The sequence below is a fragment of the Pongo pygmaeus genome, chromosome 13, assembly GCF_028885625.2.
Source record: "Pongo pygmaeus isolate AG05252 chromosome 13, NHGRI_mPonPyg2-v2.0_pri, whole genome shotgun sequence".
Taxonomy (NCBI): domain Eukaryota; kingdom Metazoa; phylum Chordata; class Mammalia; order Primates; family Hominidae; genus Pongo; species Pongo pygmaeus.
In genome coordinates, this window is record NC_072386.2 from 73,620,441 (window position 1) to 73,642,863 (window position 22,423).

Consider the following 22,423-nt stretch of genomic DNA (forward strand, 5'->3'; position numbering starts at 1 on the left):
GTGCAAGTTGTGTACTGCACAACTCCAGGAGGCCTCACTCACAGTCAGTCATTTGTAAGGTTATTATGACAAATTTCCAGCAGATGGCAGTAAAGTGCTTGGGAAAAGGTCATCTTTTTCTGACTTTTCTGAAGTCACAGCAAGCAGACAAGGTAGATACCTAACAAAATCAAGATTCTGTTAGAAGGAATGTGGCGGGGGTGGTTGGGAAATGAGTACTTGACAGGTAATGAGAGTTCTGCAGCAGAAAGTAAATAATCTAACTTACAGTAAACCTTTTAAAATTATATATGGTAAATTCTATTTTAATGAAATAATCCATTCCAGGTTTAAGAAAAATTTTGAATATTTTTATTCAATTCCAATATAGTTACTCTGAAAAAACAAATTAGACAGATATCCTTAATTGAAAATCACGATGTACAAAACCCACTATCATTACCAATAAAAAGTTTAAAATAAAGTGTCAAGATTGATTTTTACAAGAACAGCATTCATATATCAAAAACCTCTCTTTTTTACACCAGATGATTAAGGTATACTGAAAATTACACACCTCAAGAAAATATATCAATAGATGAAATATTATCACTGAAGATTAGTCACATAAGGCATGATTAGTTTTAGGAAATTTAAATAAAATATTAAAGTTCCTTCACTATTTCTGTCAATTACATGTCGACAGGAAAAAAAAGAAAACATAAGTCAAAACTAAACAGGCAGACAAATGATAAAGTTGGGAATACATAGTGATGTCAGGAATTTTTTTTTTTGAGACATGGTCTCCATCTGTTGCCCAGGGTAGAATGCAGTGGTATGACTGTGGCTCACTGCAGCCTCAAACCCCTGGGCTCAAGCAATCCACCCTCCTCAGCCTCAGCCTACCGCATATTTGGGATTACAGAGCGTGCCACCACACTAGGCTAATTTTTAAATTTTTGTAGAGATGGGGGTCTCCCTATGTTGCCTAGGCTGGTCTTAAACTCCTCGCCTCAAGCAATCCTCCTGCCTTGGCCTCCCAAAGTGCTAAGATTATACATATGAGCCACCACATCTGGCCTAGGAAGTTTTTTTTTTTTTGAAACAAAGTTAGCTCTTGTTGCTGAGGCTGGAGTGCAATGGCCTAATCTCACCTCACTGCAACCTCCACCTCCTGAGGTCAAGTGATTCCCTTGCCTCAGCCTCCCAAGTAACTGGGATTACAGGCACGTGCCACCATGCCCAACTAATTTTGTATTTTTAGTAGAGATGGGGTTTCACCATGTTGGCCAAGCGGTCTCAAACTCTTGACCTCAGGTGATCCACCCGCCTCAGCCTCCCACAGTGCTGGGATCACAGGCATAAGCCACTGTGCCCGGCCTAGGAAGTATTTTTCAAAGTGAGAATGGGTAATCAATTTCCTATAACCTCGATCATGTTCTCTAAATATCAAGGCAAAACTGTACAGATGATATGATATAAAATGCAGGGGGTTTTCTTTGGATCAGTTTACTCTTGAGGTCAATAATATATGCAACGTATGCGATGAAACGGAATTCCTTTCATATCTTCCCTATGGTCACGGGCATAGTCCCATAAGTAATAATCCAGAAGAATGGAATTGATCTCTCCATTAGGTTTTTCACCCTTTTGTTCAATAAGCTCCAGAAGACAATCCCGGATCAGCTCAACACACCAAAGCGAGCACCCTCTGATTTCCACCTCTTGCCTGTCTCCATATGAGAGCATTTCTCCTGCAAGGGGGAAAAGCAGTAAGAAAAATTAATAGTCAATGATACAAAATCTACTCAGAACTTCCCTGTAGAACAAAACAGAGTATTTAAATGGTACTCATTTTAAAACTGTAAATCTCAGACTTTATTTTTGGTAATTTAAATCATTTCAAAACTTACGCACTGATTTTAAATTACAAGTTAAATTCCACAAAGACAGGGGCCATATCTGGCTTGTCTCAATATTCCCAAGAGCTAGCATAGCACCTTGCACATACTAGCTCCCCAATAAATATTTGAAAAATGAGTAAGTGGTGACCATAAATTTAAAACTATGACTGCTAGTTATTAAAAAGAGGGAATTTAAAATTGGGTTTGATACCAGAAATAAAATTATTGTAGGCTGGGTGCAGTACCTCACATCTGTAATGCTAGCAATTTGGGAGGCTGAGGTGGGAAGATTACTTGAGCTCAGGAGTTCAAGACCAGCCTGGGCAACATGACAAAACCCTGTCTCTACAAAAAATACAAAAGTTAGCCAGGCATGGTGGTATGTGCCTGTAGTCCCAGCTACTCGGGAGTAGAAGTCCCAGCATGGTGGTATTGCCTGTAGTCCCAGCTACTCGGGAGGTTGAGGTGGGAGGGTCGCTTGAGTCCAGAAGACAGAAGTTGCAGTGAGCCGAGATCACGCCACTGCACTCCAGTCTAGGCAACAGAGCCAACCGTATCTCCAAAATAAATAAATATTTATTTTGGGAATATCTGATCCTGCAAGGTAAGCACTGGCTGTGTCTTGCCACTGAGACTAGAGTAGGACTCATGGACCCATGTCTATATGCAGCAGTCAGATGCAAACTGTAGTGAGCTAGGTAGTGTACATAGTCCTATGCAAAGGTACTGTGTGTTTCCATATTTTTCTTATGAGAGAAGTCAGGAAGTTTGATTTTTATGTGGAATCTCCTAATTTTCAAGTGTTGGAAACTAATTAAAAATTGCTAGGCCATTTTCCAGGCCAAACATAACGCAACTGCAAGCTGTATTTGGCCTCTGGCCACCAAACTGCACCCATGCACAAAGTCTCACAGTACCCAGGATATCTTGTGACCTTAAGTAGTGTTACTTATGCCCCCTCCATCCAACTCTCCCATGGGCTTAGGCACTGGTCAGTGGAACAGGTGGGGAAACAGTGATTAACCAGGTTCCTCCATTTCCTTACTTTGCCCCAGGTGCTAGCATAGAAGCCCATACCTTCCTCTTCAGTTTTGCTGTTAATCACTTCCTCCAAATTTGACTATCAACTTGCTAAAACTGCCAAATCAACCAACAGAGTGGCCATGGAGGCAGACGCTCCCATCCGAGTAGAGCTATCAGGTAAGGCACTGCTCCACTTGGAGGCTGGACTGTAACCTTGAGGCAGAGGTACCTAGTTAAGCAGCACTCAGGTTCCTGACCCAGGATCATAAATGTCTGTTGTTTCAACCACTAAATTTTAGCGTTTTTAGCGTAAATTGTTACACAGCAATAGATAATAGTAGTGGGTTGAACTGTGGCTCATAAAAAGATACATTCAAGTCATAACACCTGGTACCTGTGAATCTGACTTTGTTTGGAAATACGGCCTTTGCAGATGTAATCAGGTGAAGATGAGGTCATACTGGATTAGGATCAACCTTAAATCCAACGAAGGAAAGGTGAGACCCCTTCTCTACAAAAAATGGAAAAAGTAGCCAGGCATGGTTGGTATGCACCTCTAGTAGCCCTAGCTATTCAGGAGGCTGGGGCTGAGAAGGGAGGATCGCTTGAGCCCAGGAGTTTGAAGCTGCAGTGAGTTATGATCATGCCACTGCACTCCAGCCTCGGTGACGGAGTAAGACCCTGTTTCTAAACCAAAAAGAAAGCAAGCAAGAAAAGAAGACGATACAGGTCGGGTGCGGTGGCTCATGCCTGTAATCCCAGCACTTTGGGAGGCCAAGGCGGGTGGATCACCTGAGGTTAGGAATTCGAGAGCAGCCTGGCCAACATGGTAAAACCTTGTCTCTACTAAAAATACAAAAATTAGCCAGGCGTGGTGGTGGGCACCTGTAATCCCAGCTATTCAGGAGGCTGAGGCAGGAGAATCACTTGAACCCGGGAGAAGGAGGTTGCAGTGAGCTGAGATGGCGCCATTGCACTGGGCGACAAGAACAAAACTCCGTCTCAAAAAAAAAAAGAAGAAAAGAGGATACAAAGAGACAGGAGACACAAGGATAAGAAGGCCATGATTGGTGTGATGCAGCTACAAACCAAGGAATGCCAAGGACTGCTGGAGCCACAAGGTACTGGAAAGAGGCAAGGAAGTATTATTCCCAAGAGCCTTTAGAGGAAGGATGGTCCTGCCAACATCTTGATTTCAGACTTCCAGCCTCCAGAACTGTGACACAATACATTTCTGTTCCTTGAAGCCATCTAGTTTGTGGTAATTTGTTATGTCAGCCCTAGGAAACTAATGTAATAACTAATGCAGCAACTTACAGTATGGGATAGAACATGGACTTCAGACAGAAAAAGACATTTAAGTGGACAGACATAGATTAGAGTCAGGGAACGTAATATGGCCCAGGTATTTGGTCTAAAAACTGGCCCTGGAATCACAGTGAAAAGCTAAATTTAGTTAAATTGCATTGTTAGTCTTTATAATTGGCCAAGTACTATGTCTTTCGTGAAGAGATGGGTTAAAGACAGTGGACAGAAATCTAAGTGGCACTTCCAAGGGCTGTCCCTGAGATACCCAGATGAGAGGAGAAGGGAAGGAATATAAGTGTAGCAAATCCTAAAGTTTGGAAGTACCATTGGAATCTAGTTAAGGAAGGTCCTACCTCATCTGGTCAAACTAAGCTGGTCCTAGATTTCACTTAAGGTAGTTTTTAAAAATGAGTACACTGTATTTATGTCTGTTACATTAAATTTATGGTTTGTTTATTTTTGGTCTAGTTTTGCAGTAACATACCTTTTGGAAAACAAAATCCAAATTTTACTTAAATGCACTAAGTGGCAAAAGAATTTGTCCATCCTGCATCAAACTAGCTACGGATAGGAGAGTACCCTTTCAGAAGCAAGGCATAAATGGAGGCAGTAATGACTGCCAATGGATATTGGAAAAGAGCCTCTGGAGTTGAAATGGATGGGAGAAGAAAATTCTGACATCTCTGTACAACTATGCTGGATGACCCCTTCTCACTAGGGTTTTTCTCATAGTAGCAGAGACAATTAAGTGCCATAAAAACTGAGGAGATGGACAAATCACTATAAGTGAGGACAGCATTTGAGTGAGCCTCTGTGATGTATAGAATTTGAATTGAAAAAAAGAAGCTGGGCACGGTGGCTCACGCCTGTAATCCCAGCACTTTGGGAGGCTGAGGAGGGTGGACGTGAGTTCAAGACCAACATGACCAACGTGGTGAAACCCCATCTCTACTCAACATACAAAAATTAGCCAGGCATCGTGGCATGCGCCTGTAATCCCAACTACTCAGGAGGCTGAGGCAGGAAAATGGCTTGAACCTGGGAGGCGGAGGTTCTGGTGAGCCGAGATCATGCCACCACAGTCCAGCTTGGGCAACAGAGCGTCTCAAAAAAAAAAAAAAAAAAGAAAGAAAATTTGGACGATGGAAACCATGTAAGAGAATACTCAGAGACAGGAATGAACAGTGTGCACAAAACAAAAAAAAAGCAGCTTAATATGGCTGAATGAAAAATAAGCCCTGATTGCTAAATGTTGTCCCTTTTAAAGGTATCCAACAATTAGTGACCCTTGACATGGGCATGATGACAAAAAATAGCATGTTCTTTTTCAAATGAGGAAATGGAAGACAAAACAGATTGCCCATGGCAGCATAAAAACCCAGTAGAGCCAACCATAGGAATAATGGTACCTTTATATTCTGTGTTATTCTGATCTGGGGGATTCAAATCTATTTCACAAGAGGAAATCATTCAATCATAGAATCTACTTCTTTTAAAAAATACGTAAGGCCGGGCAGTGGCTCACACCTGTAATCCCAGCACTTTGGGAGGCCGAGGTGGGTGGATCACAAGGTCAGGAGATCGAGACCATGCTGGCTAACACGGTGAAACCCCATTTCTGCTAAAAATACAAAAAATTTGCCAGGTGTGGTGGCGGGCGCCTATACTCCCAGCTACTTGGGAGGCTGAGGCAGGAGAATGGCCTGAACCTGGGAGACGGAGCTTGCAGTGAGCCAATATCGCGCCACTGCACTCTAGCCTGGGCAACAGAGTGAGACTCTGTCTCAAAAAAAAAAAAAACAAAAAAAAACATAAAGAGGCCAGGTGCAGTGGCTCACGCCTGTAATCCCAGCACTTTGGAAGGCTGAAGTGAGAAGACTGCTTAAGCCCAGGAATTCAAGACCAGCCTGGGCAACATATTTTTTAAATAAAATAAAGTAAAGAAAAAAGTAGCAGAAAATTTTGCACCTAAAAGAGAAATTAACATGAAAATCATATAATTATTTTCCTCATACAAGGAAATATAAGCTAATTTTCACACAAACTTTTCAACCCAATTTACCTAAGCTTATATATCATAAGGCTCCTAGTCTTGATATCAATAATCATATCCAATAATGGCGAATAAGCCTAGGGAAGTGAGTGACTTGTGCAAGATATCCCAGTGCAGACCTTGGAGTCTCTTCACTCAAAAGCCAATTCATATTACCTATCTTTCAGCCTACCTTCATATCACCATGTAGCGTGCTCTTCAGCTTAACACTCTTCAAATACTATACCTGATGAACTGTCAGTGTTACATACTTTCATGTAACATAAATTTAGGTTTCATTAGGCTATGAAATCATAATGTTCAAATAGCACAATTTTCTACAATATCCACATTTCACAGTGTAAACAAAAAGAAAAATCATTTTCTCTACATTTTGTCTTTGCATTTTCCTTTACATATACTATGAACAATAAATAGTACTTTTTTTTTTAAAGCAAAGGAGACCCTTTTGTAAAAGAAACTAAACTGAGATCCAACAATTCATAGTATAACAAAGAACGACTTAAAGTTGCAAACCTTTGAGAAGCTTCTTCAGTAGGTCATCAGAGTATTTCAGGGCTCCAAGATGAGCAAGAACCTGAGGTAATCTATAATCAGCAAACATGGTGATACTGGAGATGTCCTTGAAGCAGCCATCTCCTTTTCCTTCCAATACACTCCATGTATCTGCTACAAGGATTTGGGCTCGTTTGTAAAAAGAAACTCTTTTCCCCTGATGAATGAAGAGAATATAAACATTATTTGAGTATCTGAAAGCTTTATATATGCTATTTTTTAAAGGTGCAGTTGAAACATTTTTTAAAAGGCAGAATAATCTTACTTCATTGGTACGAATTTATAGAATGGCCGGGCACCATGGCTCCCGCCCGTAATCCCAGCACTTTGGGAGGCTGAGGTGGGCAGATTGCTTGAGCCCAGGAGTTCAAGACCAGCCTGTGAAACATGGCATAACTCCATCTCTACAAAAACCAAAAAATTAGCCGGGCGTGGTGGCACACATCTATGGTCCCAGATACTAAGGAGGTGAGGTGGGAGAATTGCATGAGCCTGGAAGGTCAAGGCTGCAGTGAACCGTGATCACACCACTGCACTCCAGCCTGGGTGACAGAGGGAGACCCTGTCTCAAAAAAAAAAAAAAAAAAAAAAAGAATTCATAGATCTTTTACAGGAAACAAAAGGATTTAATAAACATTAAATTTTCTATCACTCCAAACTCACTTCCCATTTTTCAAGGCACATAAAATACAATTTATGTAATCTTGATACTACTTACTATCCTTTTTCAATGGCATTACTTCATATACAGATTTCTGCAATATAATCCTAGGGCTTACTATTATTATTATTTTTTGAGACAGAGTCTTGCTCTGTCGCACAGGCTGGAGTGCAGTGGCGCAATCTCGGCTCACTGCAAGCTCTGCCTCCCGGGTTCACGCCATTCTCCTGCCTCAGCCTCCTGAGTAGCTGGGACTACGGGCGCCGTCACCATGCCCGGCTAATTTTTTGTATTTTTTTAGTAGAGACAGGGTTTCACTGTGTTAGCCGGGATGGTCTCGATCTCCTGACCTTGTGATCCGCCTGCCTCAGCCTCCCAAAGTGCTGAGATTACAGGCGTAAGCCACTGTGCCCGGCCCAAGGGCTTATTATTTTAAATGTGTAGATAGCATTCCTTTTGAAAGTTTCTTAAATTAAGACACATGTCTGTTTTTCTGATTGCAATATAATTCACATTAATTGTATAATATACAGCCAAGTATAGGCCGGGCATGGTGGCTCACGCCTGTAATCCCAGCACTTTGGGAGGATGAGGCAGGAGGATCATGAGGTCAGGAGTTCGAGACCAGCCTGGCCAATATGGTAATACCCCGTCTGTACTAAAAATACAAAAATTAGCTGGGTGTGGTGGTGATTGCCTGTAGTCCCAGCTACTCAGGAGGCTGAGGTAGAAGAATCGCTTGAACTTGAGTGGCGGAGGTTGCAGTGAGCCGAGATCGCACCACTGCACTCCAGCCTGGGCGACAGAGCAAGTCTCTGTCAAAAAAAATAATTAAAAAAAAAAAATACAGCAACATATAAAGAATAATCATCCATAAGCTCAGGTCTGAAGAGAACCACACCATTCGTTTTTAACTGTTTCCTTTCAGATAATATGATTAACTTATTTTATAAAGACATTAATTGATCAACAGCTAGAAAATGATATTTACCAATTTTAGAAATGCTCAAAGTTGATATGTAAGTCTAAATATGAAAATAAAATAGCCAATTATATTTATACATAGAAAAGACAAATTTAACCAAGCATTAGTGGGTTATAATTTAATTAAAAAATTCTAGCTAAGTGTGGTGGCTTACACTTGTAATCCCATCATTTTGGGAGGCCAAAGCCAGAGGATTGTTTGAAGCCAGAAGTTCAAGACCAGCCTGGAAAACGATGTAACTCCATCTCTACAAAACACGGTGAAACCCCGTCTCTACAACCACCACACCTGGCTATTTTTCATATTTTAGTAGAGATGGGGTTTCACCATGTTGGCCAGACTGGTCTCAAACTCCTGACCTCAGGCGATCTGCCTGCCTTGGCCTCTCAAAGTGCTGGGATTACAGGAACGAGCCACCATGCCTGGCCTACAAATTTTTTTTTTTTTTTTTTAATTAGCCAGGCGTGGTGGCACGTGCCTGTAGTCTCAGCTACTCACCAGGCTGAGGCAGGGTGTTTGCTTGAGCCTGTGAGGTAGAGGCTGCAGTGAGCTGTGATCACATCACTGAACTCCAGCCTGGGCAACTGACTGAGACTCTATCTCAAAAAACAACCCCCAAAAAGCACTCTGTAAATCTACAAATGCAAATCAGCCTAGATTATGGAAAAACATAGATAATTACAATCGACTACTAGTCCTAATACCAATAGTAATAACCTTAAATAATGTTTTATAAATGTTTGTTTATCAATATTACTAGCTCCCAAAATATATCCTGACCACCTTGGAGGAGAATATTTTAACTTGTAAATGACATAAACAAATAAATACGAGATTAAAAGTTTAAGGAAAGGCTCTACACAAAAATTCCTTAAGATGACACTACAGATTCTTTTATTTACTAAGAAAACGCCAATGATACTCTGTCATAACAAGAAATAACCTAATATTGCTTAACCTTAAGATATGCCTATTGCAACAGATCCAGACCTATTTTTATTATACTAAATAAATTAAAACTTCTAAAGCTACATTTAAGAAAGTCAGAATTTGTTTTCCAGAGCAAATATACATTCTCATTTTCTGACATGGTGTAATGTCTCTAAATTAAATTAAGAGGCTGAAGGAACAAATCACAATTTAAAACATTCCTACATTATGCTATCACCCTATATTCCTAAACCTATCTAAATATGACAACTTGGCAATTGTTCCTTTATATAAACTGGATTTATATATGGCAACCAGGTTTCTAGTTCAAGTCTAGTTTATAAAACAACACAAGACATGGCTGGGCGCAGTGGCTCATGCCTGTAATCCCAGCACTTTGGGAGGCCAAGGCAGGAGGATCACCTGAGGTTGGGAGTTTGAAACCAGCCTGACCAACATGGAGAAACCTCGTCTCTACTAAAAAAAATACAAAATTAGCTGGGCATGGTGGCATATGCCTGTAATCCCAGCTACTCGGGAGGCTGAGGCAGGAGAATCACTTGAACCCAGGAGGCGGAAGTTGTGATGAGCCGAGATCACGCCATTGCACTCCAGCCTCAGCAACAAGAGTGAAACTCTGTCTCAAGGGAAAAAAAAAAACAAACAAAAAAACCAGCAAGACATAAGACTTAACTTATAAAAATGTCTATTAAACACAATTACTACACCATCAAGTTTATTATAATAGATAGAAACCATTATCTGCTACCTTTAACAAGATTCATAGAGCAAAACGGAAAAAACTAGGAATCAAACTTACATAACAACCCACATGGAAAAAAACAAAAAATAAAAATAACAAAATCAGTGCTAGCATCTAAGAAAACATCTAAATTACCATGTCACTGCTGTTTCCATGGTAGCAGACTAGTATATATAAAGAATAGATTATAATAGATATAATAATATATTAAGATAAAAAAGGACAAAAAGATTTAAGGGAGGAATCAAAAATAAATTCAAGTAATCTGTAAAACATTTTCCTATTTTTTTTTTTTTTTTTGGAGACGGAGTCTTGCTCTGTTGCCCAGGCTGGATTGCAACGGTGCAATCTCGGCTCACCGCAGCCGCTGCCTCCCGGGTTCAGGCCATTCTCCTGCCTTAGCCTCCCAAGTAGCTGGGATTACAGGCGGGTGCCACCACGCCTGGCTAATTTTTGTATTTTTAGTAGAGACAGGGTTTCACCACGTGTGCCAGGCTGGTCTCGAACTCCTGACCTTGTGATCCACCCACCTCGGCCTCCCAAAGTGCAAGGATTACAGGCATGAGCCACCACGCCCCGCCATCTATAAAACATTTTCTTGGTAAGCTCATTATGGTTTTAGAAATCAAATGATTTTCGTAATCAAATTCTGGATCTCTAAAATATTAACTGGTATCACTAAAACTACTAGTAAATCTCCAAATAACAATTGCTTACACGTTTCATGATATTGTTTTGTGATTTAAATATTTTCTAAATTGTACCTTTATAAAATAACTGTCAATAAAAAGCTCTATGACCTTGAGTTAATTTTCTTCTTTTCTTTTTCTTTTTTTTTGGAGACAGGGCTCACTGCCGCCCAGGCTGTGGCTCAATTCAGTGGCTCAATCACGGCTCACTGCTGCCTTGACCTCCTTGGGCTCAAGCAATCCTACCACCTCAGCCTCCTGAATAGCTGGGACTATAGGTGTTCACCACCAAGGCCAGTTAATTTTCTTGTTATTTTGCAGAGATGAGGTTTCCCCATGTTGCCCAGGCTGGTCTTGAACTCCTGGGCTCAAGTGATCCATCCGCCTTGGCCTCCCAAGGTTCTAGGATTACAGGCAAGAGCCATCGCGCCTGGACAGTTAAGTTTTTTGAAAAAATTATTCCATAATTTTATCATGAATAAATAGAAAGTTCAAGGATTACAAAAGTTAAGAACAACACAGGCCAAGTGCGGTGGCTCACGCCTGTAATCCCAGCACTTTGGGAGGCCGAGGTGGGCAGATCACCTGAAGTCAGGAGTTCAAGACCAGCCTGGCCAACACGGTGAAACCCTGCCTCTACAAAAATATAAAAATTGACCAGGCATGATGGCGGATGCCTGTAATCCCAGCTACTCGGGAGCTGAGGTGGGAGAATAGCTTCAACTTGGGAGGCGGAGGTTGCAGTGAACCGAGATTGTGCCATTGCATGCCAGCAAGACTCCGTCTCAAAAAACAAAACAAAAAAAACAATGGCTGGCACGGTGGCTCACGCCTGTAATCCCAACACTTTGGGAGGCCAAGGCGGGTGGATCACCTGAGGTCAGGAGTTCGAGACCAGCCTGGCCAACATGGTAAAACCCCATCTCTACTAATATACAAAAATTAGCCTGGCGTGGTGGTGCGCGCCTCTAATCCCAGCTAACTCAGGAGGCTGAGGCAGGAGAATCGCTAGAACCCGGGAGGCGGAGGTTGCAGTGAGCCGAGATCGCGCCATTGCACTCCAGCCTGGGTGACAGAGCGAGACTCTGTCTCAAAAAACAACAACAACAACAAAACTAAAAATAAAAAATAAAATGTTATCTATTGAAGTATCAAAAAGCTTATGTTTTTTTATATTTATCAGTATGTCACAGTAACAGTAATAGTCATAAGAAAGCCAATTTGTTAATTAGACCTTTTACAAAGTTACTGCATTACTCTAAATCAGAGTAACTTGAAGAGCTTAAAAAATAGCTCTTCTTTCACCTATTCATCAGGCTCTTTGAGGGTGGCGTTTTGGAAATATATCTGAATTTTAAGCCTCCTAAGTGATTCTGGGGCACAGCCAGGTTGGGAAATCACTGATCTAAATCTATCTAAATTAAAAATTGTTAACTTTATTCATTTGTTCATGTCTAAAAATGAATGATAATCTCAGTAAATAGGTATACATTAAAAAAACATGACTAGTTTGTGCAAATTGTTTATTTTTATTTATTTTATTTTTTTGGGACAAGGTCTTGCTCTTCCAGGCTGGAGTAAAGTGGAACTATCATAGCTCACTGCAGCCTCCACCTCCTGGGCTCAAGCGATCCTCCACGTCCTGGGCTCAAGCGATCCTCCTGCCTCAGCCTCCTGAGTAGCTAGAACCACAGGCATGCCACCACGCCTGGCTAGTTTTTAAACTTTTTGTAGAAATGGAGTCTCACGTGTTGTCCAGGCTGGTCTCAAACTCCTGGGCTCAAGCAATCCTCTTACCTCAGCCACCCAATGTGTTGGGATTATGGGCTTGAGCCACCATGCCTAGCCCATTTTGGGGATTTTTCTGTAAAACTGTATTTTAGAAACAAGTACTCATGAGAAATGGTTTCTGTACCAATTTTCATTTAAAAATGTATCAGATTAGGTCGGGCGCTGTGGCTCACGCCTGTAATCCCAGAACTTTGGGAGGCCAAGGTGGGTGGATCACAGGGTCAGGAGTTCAAGATCAGCCTGGCCAATATGGTGAAACCCTGTCTCTACTAAAAATACAAAAATTAGGCCGGGTGCGGTGGCTCATGCTTGTAATCCCAGCACTTTTGAGGCCGAGGCGGGCGGATCACCAGGTCAGGAGATCAAGACCATCCTGGCTAACATGGTGAAACCCCGTCTCTACTAAAAATACAAAAAAATTAGCCGGGCATGGTGGCGGGCGCCTGTAGTCTCAGCTACTAGGGAGGCTGAGGCAGGAGAATGGCTTCAACCCAGGAGGTGGAGCTTGCAGTGAGCTGAGATCGCGCCACTGCACTCCAGCCTGGGTGACGGAGCAAGACTCCGTCTCAAAAAAAAAAAAATACAAAAATTAGCTGTGCATGGTAGTGGGTGCCTGGAATCCCAGCTACTCGGAGGCAGAGAACTGCCTGAACCCGGGAGGCGGAGGTTGCAGTGAGCAGAGATGGTGTCACCGCACTCCAGCCTGGGTGACAGAGTGAGACTCTGTCTCAAAAAAAAAAAAAAAAAAAAAAAAGCATCAGATTGGCTGGCTGGGCATGGTGGCTCAAGCCTGTAATCCCAGCACTTTGGGAAGCTGAGGCAGGCAGATCACTTGAGGTCAGGAGTTCAAGACCAGCCTGGCCAACATGGTGAAGCCCTGTTTCTACTAAAAATACAAAATTAGCTGGGCATGGTGACGGATGCCTGTAATCCCAGCTACTTGGGAGACTGAGGCAGGAGAATCATTTGAACCCAGGAGATGGAGGTTGTAGTGAGCCAAGATACTGCCATTTTCTGGTACATTTTTTAAAAATTTAACTTTTCAGCAAAGCAAAACCAAAGCACTGTGCTATAAATGAAATGCAGCTCTTTATAGCAGTGTGAGAACAGACTAATACAATTGAATTCTTTTTTTTTTTTTCTTGAGATAGAGTCTTGCTCTTGTCGTCCAGGCCGGAGTGCAATGGCATGATCTCAGCTCACTGCAACCTCCAGCTCCTGGGTTCAAGTGATTCTCCTGCCTCAGCCTCCTGAGTAGCTGGGATTACAGGCACCCACCACTACACCCGGCTAATTTTTATATTTTTAGTAGAGACAGGGTTTCACCACGTTGGCCAGGCTGGTCTTGAACTCCTGACCTTGTGATCTACCCACCTCGGCCCCCCAAAGTGCTGGGATTACAGGCGTGAGCCACCACGCCCAGCCAATTTCTTTTATTTTTTTGAGATGGAGTCCAGCTCTGTCGCCCAGGCTGGAGTGCAGTGGCGTAATCTCGGCTCACTGCAACCTCCCCCTCCCAGGTTCAAAAGATTCCAAAAGAATTTTACAAAACAAAATCCAGGTGCAGCCTGTGAGGGTCCAACAAAATGATCATCATTTGTTCAAGTACACTGTGTATGAAAAAGAAAACACAAAATATATATACAGTACACTGAACTTTTCAAGAAATACTTTTTTGAGATAGAGTCTAATTCTGTCTCGCCTAGGCTGGAGTGCAGTGGTGCAATCTCGGCTCACTGCAGCCTCCACCTCTCGGGTTCAAGCGATTCTCCTGCCTCAGCCTCCTAAGTAGCTGGGACTACAGGTGCGTGCAACCATACCCAGCTAATTTTTGTATTTTTAGTAGAGATGGGGTTTCACCATGTTGCTAGGCTGGTCCTGAGCTCCTGACCACAGGTGATCCACCCACCTAGGCCTCCCAAAGTGCTGGGATTACAGGTGTGAGCCACCGAGTCCGGCGAGAAATACTTTTTATTAGGGAGAGGTTAGTATACATTCTGATCTTCATCCAATAAAGTAACGTTCTTGAAGTACTAAAAATACTTAATTTTCCATAAGGAGAACATTACATGGAGGGTTCCATGTTTTTTAGGTTTGAAACATTTTAAAAGGAAAAAAAAAAGGAAGTAAAGAATGAAATACTATTAGAAAACATAAGAAATGAGATGAAACCCCATCTCTACTAAAAATACACAAAAAATTAGCCGGGTGTGGTGGCATGCGCCTGTAGTCCCAGCTACTCAGGAGGCAGAGGCAGGAGAATCGCTTGAACCCGGGAGGTGGAGGTTGCAGTAAGCTGAGATCGTGCCACTGCACTCCAGCCTGGGAGTCAGAGCAAGACTCCGTCTCAGGGAAAGAAAAAAAAAAAGGCCGGGCACAGTGGCTCATGCCTGTAATCCCAGCACTTTGGGAGGCCGAGGCGGGTGGATCACGAGGTCAGGAATTCAAGACGAGACTGGCCAACATGGTGAAACACCGTCTCTACTAAAAATACAAAAATTAGCCTAGCGCGGTGGCGGGCGCCTGTAATCCCAGCTAGTCGGGAGACTGAGGCAGGTGAATCACTTGAACCCGGGAGACAGAGTTTGCAGTGAGCCAAGATCACGCCACTGCACTCTAGCCTGGGTGACAGAGTGAGACTCCATCTCAAAAAAAAAAAAAAAAAAGAAAGAAAAGAAATAATGCCAGGCGTGGTGGTTCACGCCTGTAATCACATTTTGGGAGGCTGAGGCGAGTGGATCACCTGAGGTCGGGAGTTTGAGACCAGCCTGGACAACACAGTGAAACCCCCGTCTCTACTAAAAATACATAAAATTAGCTGGGCGTGGTGGCGCATCCCTGTAATCCCAGCTACTCGGGAGGCTGAGGCAGGAGAATCGCTTGAACCCGGGAGGGAGAGGTTGCGGTGAGCCAAGATCACGCCATTGCACTCCAGCCTGCGCTACAAGAGCAAAACTCTGTCTCAAACAAACAAACAAAAAGAAAACATAAGAAATGACTTTGAAACACTACTTGATTTTGTTAGTTTCTTCCACATGGAATACACTTAAAAATTTAAGTTTTTAATTCTTAAAATGAGTTCTGGAAGTAAAAGGGTTAACTCAGATGATTAAGACTTCTAAAATCCCCAACAGAAGCAACTCACCTCAAACAGAGTCACATCTCTGTAAGAAGGAAAACTTTCAACCACCAGTTGCATTAACTTCTGCGCACTATTCTCACTTTCTCGGACGCAGTTGAGAAAAGAGCCTCCAAACTTCTCCAGCAGAATTTTCCCGGTTTCATTGAGAATCCGATGCCTCTCTTCTACTAAAGGCATGGAAACGTCTGTGTCAGAACGAAGTATATTCCGAACCTGATCCAGGGTCACTGTCGCGTAGTACGAGGCATTAGTTATTGGTATCCCTTTAGTGAAAAAAGAAAATTCAGAGGACCAATGTCATACTTCATATGCATTAAACCCTTGCTTTTACAGCATGGAATTAATATGAAACCAAATGAGTGTTATAGGAATGCACTAAAAGTGGAAGAATAAAAAATCTAAAGCAAAACTCTCATTTTCTACTTGTTCATCTGTACTTATTCACCCATTTCTAACTATTGCAATATTACATCAGATGTATTTTGAGTAAATTGCTTTATAACATCGGTCCTTTTGTTCTTCAGGTGTCATTCAAATGGCATTCTTTATAAAACTGACTTTTATGCTACTGTAACTTTTATGCTGCAATGATAAATATTAACATCATTTCCCACTAAAATATGCCCCTTTTCATACTTCTATTTTAAGCATAAGGACTTGCAACGAACTTCAGGTTCGCTTTCCATTATTCCATCTCCCAACCCGCTCCTTGGAACTCTCCTACACACACCCCAAGTAAATGGAAACCTCAAAGGCTGTTAGGTCCGACGGCGAGTATGGCACCAACCTTCGTCGAGGGCTCTGTTGACGGCGGCGCACAGGGACCAGTACCCACTGTATATTCTCCCTCTGTACCTCACCACACACTTGTGCTCGTCCTGCTCCGACCAAAAGGAGAAGTTGAGCGTGTCTGTCACGAACACCCAGTTGACCGCGGCCTCGTCGGCCGCCCTGGGATTCAGCTCATGAAGAGCTTTCCACCCCTCCACGCGCAGCTCTGGCCCCGCCGCCTTGGCCAGCAGCAGCTCTGCCACCCTCCGTACGCCTCCGCTGTCAATAAACACATCCCGACTGTTTTCTGCAATGAATTTAGAGGATTCCCTGGGATTTAGGAGCCCGTCCATTCTGCCCTTTGGGACCCGGCGGGCCAAACTCTTCCCGCCCTATGCGGGTCAAGGTCCACTCTGCGCCTTGCGCTACTAGGAACCGCGGGATCACAGGGCCTAAACAAGGTCCCGCCCTGCCAGGGAGTGGCACTGAGAACTTGGTGCAGCCAAGGTAAAGGTTCTCTCCCGCGGCGCTGCCCTGACTAGGAAACTGGAGAGACGCCGGGGCAGCTCGCTGGGCCGAGGCCGCAAGCACTTCCGGGAAAGCGGTCCCGTTCACGCCCTCTCGGGCGCGCTCCCAGGCTCCGCTTCCGGTTCCAAAGGTCTGGAAACTGCCAAGAGTCCGGCGTTCACCGGCCGTGAGTTGCCCACCCTGGGAGGTGCGTGGTTTTGCCATGTTGTGCCTTTTCTCACCCCGCTTCGGACAGGTGGGACTCGAAGACGGCGACTCGCCGCCGTGGCCTGGGTCGCGATGCCCCCACCCGCTCCCGCCCCTCTCCTTTCCCGCAGCCTGGGCAAGACGCCCTCGGCAACGCCCCGCATCCGGGCTCCTTGGCCTCGAGGAGTATTATGGCCGTAGACCTTGGTGCTGAGGACGGATCCACCCCCAGACTGCGACATGGGGCGGCGGTGCCTCCTTTCCCAAGCCCCAGGGAGTGTTTTTTTGTTTGTTTTGTTTTTTGTTTTTAAGTGAATTCCTGGCCCATTTGGCCGAACGAACGTTAGGATTAGTTGAAAGGTTTGGAGAAATGGATGGGGAAACAAATGTGTTAAATTGTTAAATTAACCTTGTGTGCCTGGCAGTGCACTTAAGTACTAAATCTCACCTAGGCTGGGTCATGACAAAAGCGGCTATTGTGATCCCGCTTTTGCAAGTGAAGCTGAGTGGTTCATTGATTAACCCCCATCACAGCAATGGTTTGGGCTAGGATTTAAACCTTTGATAATTGAGCCCCCTAAATCGAGGGCACTTTATGAGCCAATCACCAGTGCCAACCATTCTGGTCAGTCAAATAGTGACTATATCAGTGGCCCTACTGAGAAGACATTAAAAATGAGAAATAAGTGTCTCACAACTGCAAACTTATACAAGTACCTTATATTAGGAGAGAGGTGTAGAAGCCAATTTATTGATGATCCAAATTTGACTGGTGATGAAGTTTTAGTATAAAGGTATGCATTTTTATTTCCTTTTGGAGACTTAACTCTCCATGGATAACGTTCACACCTTTGAAAATCACCTATTAAAAATGATCATCAGTACTCATCTCTAGTTACCGACAGGAAAATCTTGGTATTTTTTGAGGATTCGGAGCTTTTAAATTTGTTTGTTTGAGACAGAATCTCACCCTGTCGCCCAGGCTGGAGTGCAGTGGCATGATCTCAGCTCACTGCAACCTCCATCTCCCCGGTTCAAGTGATTCTCCTGCCTCAGCTTCCCAAGTAGCTGGGATTATAGGTGCCAGCCACCGCACCTGACTCATTTTTGTATTTTTAGTAGAGATGGGGTTTCCCCATGTTGGCCAGGCTGGTCTCAAACTCCTGACCTCAGGTTATCCACCTTCCTTGGCCTTCCAAATGGAACTGTTTTTTTTTTTTTTTTTTGAGACGGAGTCTCGCTCTGTCGCCCAGGCTGGAATGCAGTGGCACAATCTCGGCTCACTGCAACTTCCGCCTCCTGGGTTCAAGCAATTCTCCTGCCTCAGCCTCCCGAGTAGCTGGGATTATAGGTGCCCACCACCATGCCCGGCTAAGTTTTGTATTTTTCGTAGGGACAGGGTTTCACCATGTTGGCCAGGCTGATCTCGAACTCCTGACCTCAGGTGATCCGCCTGTCTTGGCCTCCCAAAATGCTAGGATTACAGGCATGAGCCACCACACCTGGCCCCAAATGGAGCTTTTAAATTTGACAGCTGTTACCCTAGAAAAGCAGATCTTCATCACTCCAGTTTCTTCATTTTGGTAAGAAAAAGGAACTTTAAGGACTCCACTATGATACGTTTTCCAGAAAAAGTCACTAGTACATTAACACAGTTGTTAAGGAAATGTAAGTCTGTTGGCTTGGGATTTTTCCTTTCTACCATAGCACCTAAGTCTTGGGAGACAAATTGATTTAGCAAGGAAATCTAGCAATCTGCAAAAGAATCCAGAAGGGTAAATAACGTAGACCCTTTTCTCTCACTGAGGTTTATTGATGGAAAAAAGTCAAATGCCAGCCAGATGTGGTGACTCACGCCTGTAATCCCAGCTCTTTGGGAGGCCAAGGTGGGCGGATCACTTGAGTGCAGGAGTTCGAGGCCAGCCTGAGCAACATGGGGAAACCCTGTCTCTACCCAAAACACAAAAAATTAGGTGGGTGTGGTGGCATGCGCCAGTGGTCCTAGCTACTAGGGAGGCTGAGGTGGGAGGATCGTCTGAGCCCAGGAGGCAGAGAGATTCCAGTGAGGTGAGATCGTGCCACTGCCCTCCAGCCTGTGAGAAAAAGAGAGACCCCCCGTTCCCCCTCCCACCCAAAAAGTCAAATTCCTGCCTATGTTCAAGGTATTTAAGCGCTGAAAGTAGTATACACAAGAATAAAACATGCTTCCTTCACTCAATGTTGAGATAAATCAAAACTGTGTGTGTCTGGGATTTTTGTTTTTGTTTTTTTAAGTGTGTCTACAAGATGCTGAGAATACAAAAAGTGAGTTGGGCTGGCCGTGATGACTCAGGCCTGTAATCCCAGCACTTTAGCAGGCCAAGGATCACTTGAGCCCAGGAATTCAAGACCATCCTGGGCAACATGACAAAACCCTGTCTCTACAAAAAAAAAGAAAAAGAAAAAATTAGCCAGGGGGCTGGAGCCTGTAGACCCAGCTACTCCCAGAGGCTGAGGTGGGAGGATCCTTTGAGCCTGGGAGGCGGAGGTTGCAGTGAGCTGAAATGGCAACACCGCACTCCAGCCTGGGCAACCCACTGTCTCAAAAAAAAAAAAAAAAAAAGTGAGTTCTTCACCTACTGAACATGGTTTTCCTGCTTTTTCCTTCCCAATAGATACTGTGATACTGTTTAGGAATCCCTCTCTCAACCGCAGTCCCTTGTAGCTTACTTAGTTTAGCATCCTCAGACTCAAGGGTAGTCAGGACTGGTAATACCACCCTCTTGCCAGCAACTGGATTAGGTTTTTGCGTATTTCCCAGTTCACCTCAGTGAGTTGCAAGATTTGCAGAATGCTTGCAGAAAAGCTTTTCCTCACACTTCCAGGAGAACTTCCAGAAGTGATTCAGGCTCCCTCTGGACCTGATTGACCTTGAATGTAAGGCCTGGAATTGCTGCAGTCTTTTTGATGGCAACCTGAGTTTGTTTTTTTGTTTTGTTTTGTTTTGTTTTTTTGAGACGGAGTCTGGCTCTGTCGCCCAGGCTAGAGTGCAGTGGCGCGATCTCGGCTCACTGCAAGCTCCGCCTCCCGGGTTCACGCCATTCTCCTGCCTCAGCCCCCCGCCCCGGTTCTATCAACCGCCACCACGCCCGGTTAGCCAGGATGGTCTCGATCTCCTGACCTCGTGATCTGCCCGCCTCGGCCTCCCAAAGTGCTGGGATTGCAGGCATGAGCCACCGCGCCCGGCTTTGTTTTTGTTTTTTTTTTTTTTTGAGATGGAGTCTCGCTCTGTCGCCTAGGCTGGAGTGCAATGGCGCGATCTCCACTCACTGCAACCTCCGCCTCCCGGGTTCAGGCCATTCTCTCCTGCCTCAGCCTCCCGAGTAGCTGGGATTACAGGCGCCCGCCACCATGCCCGGCTAATATTTTGTACTTTTTTAGTAGAGACGGGGGTTTCACGATGTTAGCCACGATGGTCTCTATCTCCTGACCTCGTGATCCGCCCGCCTCGACCTCCCGGCAACCCGAGTTTGAAGTCAACACATGGGAAAGGGCAAGGCCAAAAAAGAGAAACAAACGGACTTTAGTAATGGGATTACATCAATTTTTCAATCTGTCCTACTTTTGGATTTTTTTTTTTTTTTTTTGAGACAGAATCTCGCTCTGTCGCCAGGCTGGAGTGCAGTGGTGGGATCTGGGCTCACTGCAACATATGCCTCCTGGGTTCAAGCGATTCTCCTGCCTCCGCCTCCCGAGTAGCTGGGACTACAGGCGCGTGCCACCACGCCCAGCTAATTTTTGTATTTTTAGTAGAGACGGGGTTTCACCATGTTGGCCAGGATGGTCTTGATCTCTTGACCTCGTGATCCGCCCGCCTTGGCCTCCCAAAGTGGTGGGATTACAGGCGTGAACCACCGCGCCCGGCCCCCAGGTTACTTTTGGGTCTTTAGTTGTGTGAGTTAATAAACTTCCTTCTAAGGCCAGGCACGGTGGCTCACGCCTGTAATCCCAGCACTTTGGGAGGCCAAGGCGGGCAGATCACGAGGTCAAGAGATCAAGACCATCCTGGCCAACATGGTGAAACCCCATCTCTACTAAAAATACATTAAAAAGTTAGACAGGTGTGGTGGCGCACACCTGTAATCCCAGCTACTCCTGAGGCTGAGGCAGGAGAATCACTTGAACCAGGAGGTAGAGGTTGCAGTGAGCCAAGATCGTGCCATTGCACTCCAGCCTGGGCAACAAGAGTGAAACTCTGTCTCAAAAAAAAAAAAAAACAAACAAACTTCCTTCTAGTTTAAAGCAGTTTTAAGTTGGGTTTTCTCTTATTTCAAATGAAAGTAATCTTACACAATCTTACACAGGGAGCAAAGACAGAAATGGTATCTGACATCTTATGATTGGGTGGGTAAGGTAAACAATCAAGTATCTGGGTAGGATTGTACTTGAAGCAACAGCCAGAAAATAATGACTAAACAAAAAAGTGATTGTTTTTCTCACAATAAGAAGTCTGGAGGTAGGTACTACAGGGCTGGTGAGAATGTCAGCAAAGATCTAGGCTCCTCACTTTCCTGCCTTACTACCCTATCGTGTGGCTTTTGTCTTTATGGTTGTAAAATGACTATGTACTTAAGAAAGTGAGAACAGCAAAGGGCCAAAGCAACATGTCAGCTGAGTATGTTTCTTTTGAAAATCTTTGGCAGAAGCTGTACCCCGTAGGCATAGGCTTTATTTATTTATTTGAAACAGGGTCTTACTCTGTCACACAGACTGGAGTGCAGTGGTGCAGTCATAGCTCACTGCAGCTTTGACCTCCCCAGCTCAAGTGATCCTCCTGAGTAGCTGGGACTACAGGCATGTACCATTGCACCCAGCTAATTTTTAATTTTTTTGTAGAGATGGGGTCTGCTGTGTTGCCCAGGTTGGCTTCGAACTCCTGGGCTCAAGCAATCTGCCTGCCTTGGCCTCACAAAGTGCTGGGATTACAGGCGTGAGCTACTATGCCTTGCAGGGGTAGGCTTTTGAAGAGATAGTGATGACCTCTAAATAACCTCTAAGCTTGCATTTTAAAGGTTAACAAAGGAGGAAGACATGATCAATGATGTGTCCATATAACTTTCCCCCCCTTGAACAGTATCCAAGTTAGATTATTTCAGTCATCAAGAGAGTCATCATT

The 22,423-nt window shown here is 44.1% G+C and overlaps 1 protein-coding gene across 1 annotated transcript; it reads right to left on the reverse strand.

Annotated features, from left to right (window-relative positions):
• Positions 1-328: 328 nt before the first annotated feature.
• Positions 329-17,443, reverse strand: QNG1 (Q-nucleotide N-glycosylase 1). Its single transcript, XM_054501668.2, has 4 exons — positions 16,571-17,443; positions 15,787-16,046; positions 6,784-6,979; positions 329-1,733 (listed from the first exon to the last, which is right to left on the reverse strand). Exons 1-4 carry the CDS (start codon positions 16,905-16,907, stop codon positions 1,501-1,503), a joined length of 1,026 nt encoding a protein of 341 aa, XP_054357643.1. The 5' UTR covers positions 16,908-17,443; the 3' UTR covers positions 329-1,500.
• Positions 17,444-22,423: the final 4,980 nt, after the last annotated feature.